General features: G+C 35.0%; 1 protein-coding gene across 1 annotated transcript; it reads right to left on the reverse strand.

The window, feature by feature from the left end:
* Window positions 1-1,755: 1,755 nt before the first annotated feature.
* Window positions 1,756-4,434, reverse strand: LOC117320562 (sex peptide receptor-like). The gene has a single exon (XM_033875127.1). The coding sequence runs from the start codon at window positions 4,383-4,385 to the stop codon at window positions 3,372-3,374; it is 1,014 nt and encodes a 337-aa protein (XP_033731018.1). The 5' UTR covers window positions 4,386-4,434; the 3' UTR covers window positions 1,756-3,371.
* Between the last annotated feature and the right edge of the window lie 3,716 nt (window positions 4,435-8,150).

The raw sequence follows: 8,150 nt of genomic DNA on the forward strand, positions 1-8,150 counted from the left end.
AACAAGATTAATTCTGTCTTTGGGATAGGGATGTTTAATTTTAAATAGGTTTCAGAAAAAACAAATTGTAGAGAATTGTGCCATTCTGGGTCAAATATCATAATATTTTGCAATTTTTGAGAATTTTTTAAGCTGTTACCATGGTATTCACAGCTCTTAAACTCACAGAAAATATCAGTTTACTTATCCTTCAGAGCTCTATTAAAATTGCAAATGTGGTACAGATTTCAAATATATATACTTTATTAGAGGTTATATGTAAGGTTAACTGGCAATGTTTACATATCTAAAACATGTGCCATATTTTTCAGAATTTGGCATTTTTACTGCACAATGCTACCTGGATTTCTATGAAAGATTAAAAAACAACATATTTTTAAACGTTGTTAACAACTTTTGCTTTATAACAGGTCAAATATATTTTGTATGTTACTCATGGGAGAGAATCTATGAACTCTATGTCTACTTGTTGGAGACATGTTTTCGTGATTTGTGTTGGCGCGAAAAAAACCACGTAGTTGTTTTGTCTTTTTATTTCACCTGGACCGATGGGCCGGTGAGCTTATACCATAGCGCAGTGTCCGTCCGTCCTTCGCCCGTCCTTCGCCCGTCAACATTTGCTTTAAGTCGCTACTAGTCATAAAAAGGGGATTTTAACTTTGGTCAAAAATATCCTTGAGGGAAACATATTTTAAATAAATGACGATTCTGACCCCCAAAGGGTCCAAAGGAGTGAAGGCTAATGGGGAAATATAGGCAATAGTATCCGTTATTGATGGATTTGAACCCAATATGGTCATAAACATCGTTGGGGAAGCGAAACAGATTTTACATAAATGGTGGTTGTGACCCTGCTGGTGCCAGAAGGGCAGGACAATAATTTCTTTAAATCGCTACTTGTAAAAGTTCTGAATATATTCTAACCTGACTTGGTCAGACACATCTTCGGAAAAAGGGGAACAAATTTAGAATATTGACTCTGACCCCACTGGCCCTAGGGGGATTGGGACCTTTAGGGGAAATAGAGGTAAGTCATAAAGTAATGACTAGATTTTAACTCAATTTGGTCAGTAACATTCTGTGGGAAACATTTTTTTTCATAAATAGTAGCTCTGACCAACCATATAACCATATGTAGCATTTTTGGGCAAAAATAGATCAACAAAATCATGTTGTAGATATAGGCCATGTGTTTCTTTAAACACAATCATGTTGTAAAAACAATCCATGGGGACTTTTCATACCCTTAAAGAGTCAGGACTTCATTATTTGGTTATTTCTTTAAATGTGTTGACATCCCGACACTTTAACCATATATAGCATTGTTCGAGATCAACAAAAAAGCTATTAAGGAAATAAACATGAACATTATCTTGACATTTGGTTAAATCCAACCATGTGAGCGATACAACCTAATGGGCCTCTTGCTTTTTTTTATTGTTGTTGTTAATTTTGTTTTGTAAGGACGGCAATCCAAACAGTAAACATGAAACGAGAATTGTGATTGAAAATTCATCAGTAAACCCTAACCTAATATTCTACAGTTTAAACACGTACTTCCATGTCTCTGCTGGAGTAGTTTAGCCCTCGAGGTTCATTGTAACTTTATTGTGATTGTCACATTTCAATTCATTTGAAGAGTGACTCATTCCAGAATATACACATTTATTTTTTCACAGGAATATTGAACAGCATTTGCACATATTCATGCAGTATATAATACACAATACAAAGATAAAAAAAAACTGCCACATCTCACTCTTATACTGATTTAATTCTTAGAATAATGAAAAAAGTACCACTAGGTATTGAAAATACAGAATTAGCTGGACCTCATCTCAACATGGTATGGCTCGACAAAGAGTTTATAAAGCCTCTACATCAAATAGACATTTAGTGAGCCTCAACTTTTAGTAGGTTTAAGATAAGATCTCCTGAATCAAATCTGTGAAGGCCAACTGCTCCTATCGTTATACTGGTATTTAGACAACATCATCATGAACAAAGTATATTGGTTTTTAGATAAAGATATAAATCAATGTTATGGCAATCTCAATTTTAGATGGAATGTATTCAGTTAACCGTTGCATGTAGGTATATTTTCTTATTTTTTTCTTCACATTTTCTGTAAATAACTTTTTACACACTCTTTATTAATGTGGTGCTTTCCTATCAGTACTATGCTTCAGCATGATAATGATATTTTCACTTTTAGTATCATTCAATTTTGGTATTTGTATATTTCCAAAAATCATATTCACAGTCCCATCCGTTAAAAATGCTCCTTACTGCTGTAGTGTTTCTTGTGTTGTTTTTGACAAAATATCTCATACTGTAACTGTCTCTCTGGAGTCGAATTGGATGTGGGTTACAGTTTAAGTGATACAAGTCCTTTTTTCTACGCTTAAAAATATGTTTTGGGTTACAATCTTCAATGCATTTGGCTGTATATCTTACAAAGACTTTCTTCTAATAATAGGGTCATCTTCTAAACTCTTACAACTTTTGACTAAGGCTCTCGTCTGCTTTTCTGTTTGTACGTCCTCTATTTCTTTCTTATAATCGCGAAGCGATTCTAATAAAATTCAAATAGATTGAGAGAGTCTTTGGGTTCACTTGTGAGAATATCAAAAAAATGCATTTGAGGAAAGAAGTTACTTTTTCACTAGCAGAGACTCGGACCTCAATAAACATTTTCTGCAAAATAATTGCTCACTATTATGTAACAGTATAATGTGATATAATTTATATTTTTACACGTATATCCTCGTTTAACTGGAACAGAGCTGTACATGTAGATCGGTCTAGCCTTTTTATATACTGACAACCATAGCTGTATGCTGATATATCTTTATATTTTTTTTTAAAAACGACCATAGCTGGAGGCTAATCTATCATTATTGAAAAAGAGCACATCTTTGGGCCGATCTATCTTTTCTTTATGTTGACAAATACAATAGCTATTGGCTGATCGATCCTTTATATATATTGCAAAAATACCGTAGCTGTAGGCCGATCTATCGTTTGTACATAATTATCAAAACATGCTTTATCTTGTCCAGATCAACTTAGGTGATGTTATTTCCATAAAAAAATATATCATACCGCTGACTGTGCGAAAATAACTCAAAGGTTCGAATTTCCAACAATCGTACCTGATATCTCCTTTGTTATCCTGTACCCACGACGTTTACGCATGGTCACAGGCTCACTTGGCAACGATCTTGTCATACTTTTAGAGAATCATGGCCCTTTCAGTTGATGCAGGCTGATAAGGTTGCAATCAAGCAAACTTGAATCGTCTGAATTCTGTCCTGATCCATGAAGATAAATTCGAATATGATGAAACAACAAAGAAATAGTTTTCTCTTCTATTCCTTATCCATATTGTTACAGTTTTTGAAGATAACGGTAGGCCTGGGATCAATATTGATGTTGAGGCATTGACATTTGAACAGCTGTTTAAAAGTTGTCCGGAACTGCCTGGACATTCCACAATAGATGCATAAATTTAAGGGAAAGGTTAACAAGATGATAAATTCAATTGTACTGGCAATGATGCTCACTGATTCGTTCGTCATATAGGCAATTTCAAATGTGTATTGTATAATAAAGATGACGTTGACTGTTCCTAAGGGTATTTCTGCCAACAGAAACAAGCTAACCACAACCACAAGCATGCGTGTTGTTGAGTTGCGATCTTTCAGTCTCATGCTCAAACATCGTTCATTTTGGTTCAATAACAACATCCAGCGACGTTTCGCAGTGCGCAAGGGTAAGATGAGCAAAGTGTTGAGAACCACAAGAACAGTGCATGGTATCAGGTTTAAACAGATCACAATAAACCAGGTGTATATGCTTACGTAAAGATACTCGTGATCCACTACCCAAGCACTGTACTCATGGATGCATGACACCATCGTCTCGTTTGGATTAAGGCGTGATGTCACTTCAATGGGTATGAATGAGAAAGTGATGAATTCTGTCAGATGACTAAGAATAGAGGCGACATAGATTGCGATGATACAGTAAACCACTTTGATGATTGTACACGGCCACCTCCGGGCCTTCAAACCATGACAGACGTAGACGTACCGCTGTATTGTAAGCGCCGTAGTGATCCAGATCGACGCGGTATGAAATACCGTTGGGAGCACACGGATCGTGATAATGTATGTTAAACACAATTTGTAAGGAACAAAATCCCTGTAATTTCCCAAAGCATAAAAATGAAGCCATGTAGCTAGGGGAGACAACCCTGTAAACATATCAGAGAAGGCTATACCTGCTAAAAACACGTTTGTTGGATAACGCATGTGTTTCTTCAGTAAAACAATGACAACCAAAGTGTTCGTTACTATGCTAATTAAGATCAGAACCGGCATGACAAAGCCAATGGCTATATCAAAGTATGGTATGTATAAGTAGTCCAGTTCAAATAAACTAATATTCTTCCGGGTGTCTGTGACAGATGCATCCTCGCTTTTAAATAAGCTCGTATTCTTCTGAGTGTCTGCCATAATGATGGTATCTGAAAAAACAGAGAAACATAATATATATGACCTTTGCATTTTACGAAGGGCTTCATAACTTTTTAGATATTTGTATATCGTATACAATATAACAGGGTTTTTCTTGACCAATTATTCAACAAATGTATATCAACAAGAAAAATGAAATAGTTTGTTTACAGCTGTGTCTGATAGAAATTAATTGTTAAATTTATTGTATGGAACAAACAGATTAGGTCGTTTTTAATGGCCTCAACTGACGTTGAAAAACACAAAGGAGAGGTCATCCTTAAACGACATTAGGTGTAAAAAGGACGTTAAAAATACACAGGGAAGGCGGTCATTAAATTACCTTTAAGTTAATTGTTGATAGGACGTTAAATACACACAGGGAAGGCGGTCATTAAATTACCTTAACTGTTGATAGGACGTTAAACAACAAACAGGGGAGGCCATATTTAATTATTCTTAGCAATTGATATAGCGTTACTAAACAACCCACCGGGGATGTCGTCATTAAACGACCCCAGCTGTTTTAAAATATGACGTCAAATAATGTATAGGTGAGGCCGTCCTTAAACGTAATTAGCTGTTAATATGACGTTTAACAACACACAGGGGAGGCCGTCATTAAATGACCTTTTGAGTTGATAGGACGTTGAACAATAAACAAGGGAGGACGCCCTTAAAGGGCTTTATTTGTTGATAGGACGTTAAAGAATACACAGGGCAGGCGTCCTTAATCATTCTTAGCAATGGATGGGACATTTAATAGCACACAAGGGAGTCCGTTCTTAAATAGCCATAATTATTGATAGGACGTTTAACAACATAAAGGGCAGTCCATCCTTAAATGACCTTAGCTGTTGATAGGACGTTAAATAATACAGTACAGAAAAAGGAACAAGGAATTATATTGCTTAGTAATAAAAAAATGAATGACAAGTGAGTGGTTTTTAAAAGGGAAAATCGTTAATGTAATTGTAGTTGTATGGCCATTTTACTATAACGACATATTCTAATGCAGATATAATATGTACATGGGCATCAATTATTCAGGTCCTGATACAGAAAACACTCCTGAATATCGACATGGGAACAGTCACTCTAATAATTCTACATTGTCAGGAATACTAGTCTCGTCCAATGTCATATCTCCGCGTGATATTTTATCTAGATATCGGAGTCCTAATCGATTATCAGACATCGCTACGGTCGGGAAACTGATTTTGATCAGCCGCATATACATTGTCGTCAAATTCATGTAATGCCATCTTATCAAAATAGCAGCCAACAGACCTGTCAATCATATAGATATTACACAACGAGTGGTCGATTTATATGGTATATATAGAGATTATACAACAGGGGGTTGTCATTTTATATGGTATATATAGTGATTTTACAACTGCGGGTTGTCATTTTATATGGTATATATAAATATTACACAACAACGGGTGTCATTGTATATGGTATATAAAAATATTACAAAACAGCGGGTTGTCATTTTATATGGTATATATAGTGATTTTACAACAGCGGGTTGTCATTTTATATGGTATATATAAATATTACACAACAGCGGGTTGTCATTGTATATGGTATATATAGATATTACACAACAGCGGGTTGTCATTTTATATGGTATACATAAATATTACACAACAGCGGGTTGTCATTTTATATGGTATACATGTATATATATTACACAACAGCGGTTTGTCATTTTATATGGTATATATAAATATTACACAACAGCGGGTTGTAATTGTATATTGTATATATATATTACACAACAACGGGTTGTCATTGTATATGGTATACATAAATATTACACAACAGCGGGTTGTCATTGTATATGGTATACATAAATATTACACAACAGTGGGTTGTCATTGTATATGGTATTTATAAATATTACACAACAGTGAGTTATCATTTTATATATGGTCTAGATAGAGAGTATGTTTTATATATATATCAAGTTAAATCCTGTATACCAAATACTTTAGCATTAAAGACGCTTGTGAACATAATGTCATGGTTATTGAACGCAGTATATGCGACAGGAATGAGCTAATTGTGCTACTCTGCATTTTTCGCATGTTTTGTCGAAATTTACAAACAGTTTAACAAATTCCATTCTGCCAAAAGCAAGACGAACGGTTAACCACGATAAATTCTAAAAATTATCTAGTATTTGTTTTTAATTCCGTCCTTGTAGAGATATATAGGCTTGTAAAATATCACTGTTATTACCAGATTCGCTATCAAGATAATTCACTGCAATCATATCAGTAAAATATAAATGATGCATGTTTACAGGTCATGTTAGTTGGTTTTTCATATCCTTACCAATACATTACAGAAGAACTCGTCGTCCTGTCAATTATTTTATATCCTTACCAATACATTACAGAAGAACCCGTCGTCCTGTCAATTATTTTATATCCTTACCAACACATTACAGTAGAACTCGTCGTCCTGTCAATTATTTTATATCCTTACCAACACATTACAGAAGAACTCGTCGTCCTGTCAATTATTTTATATCCTTACCAACACATTACAGTAGAACCAGTCGTCCTGTCAATTATTTTATATCCTTACCAACACATTACAGAAGAACTCGTCGTCCTGTCAATTATTTTATATCCTTACCAATACATTACAGTAGAACCAGTCGTCCTGTAATTTTTTATATCCTTACCAATACATTACAGTAGAACCCGTCGCCCTGTCAATTATTTTATATCCTTAGCTATACATTACAGTAGAACCCGTCGCCCTGTCAATTATTTTATATCCTTACCAATAAACTACAGCAGAACCCGTCGTCCTGTCAATTATTTTATATCCTTACCAATACATCACAGTAGAACCCCTCGTCCTGTCAATTATTTTTTATACCTACCAATACATTACAGTAGAACCCGTCGTCCTGTCAATTATTTTATTTCCTTACCTATACATTACAGTAGAACCCGTCGTCCTATCAATTATTTTATATCCTTACCAATACATTACAGTAGAACCCGTCGTCCTGTCAATTATTTTATTTCCTTACCAATACATTACAGTAGAACCCGTCGTCCTGTCAATTATTTTATATCCTTACCAATACATCACAGTAGAACCCCTCGTCCTGTCAATTATTTTATATCCTTACCAATACATTACATTAGAACACGTCGTGGTGTCAATTATTTTATATCTTTACCAATACATTACATTAGAACACGTCGTCGTGTCAATTATTTTATATCCTTACCAATACATCACACTAGAACCCGTCGCCCTGTCAATTATTTTATATCCTTACCAATACATCACACTAGAACCCGTCGCCCTGTCAATTATTTTATATCCTTACCAATACATCACAGTAGAACCCGTCGCCCTGTCAATTATTTTACATCCTTACCAATACATCACACTAGAACCCGTCGCCCTGCCAACTATTTTATATCCTTACCAATACATTACAGTAGGACCCGTCGTCCTGTCAATTATTTTATATCCTTACCAATACATCACAGTAGGACCCGTCGTCCTGTCAATCATTTTATATCCTTACCAATACAATATAGTAGAACCCGTCGCCCTGCCAACTATTTTATATCCTTACCAATACATCAC

This window comes from Pecten maximus, unplaced genomic scaffold (genome assembly GCF_902652985.1).
Source record: "Pecten maximus unplaced genomic scaffold, xPecMax1.1, whole genome shotgun sequence".
NCBI classification, from domain to species: domain Eukaryota; kingdom Metazoa; phylum Mollusca; class Bivalvia; order Pectinida; family Pectinidae; genus Pecten; species Pecten maximus.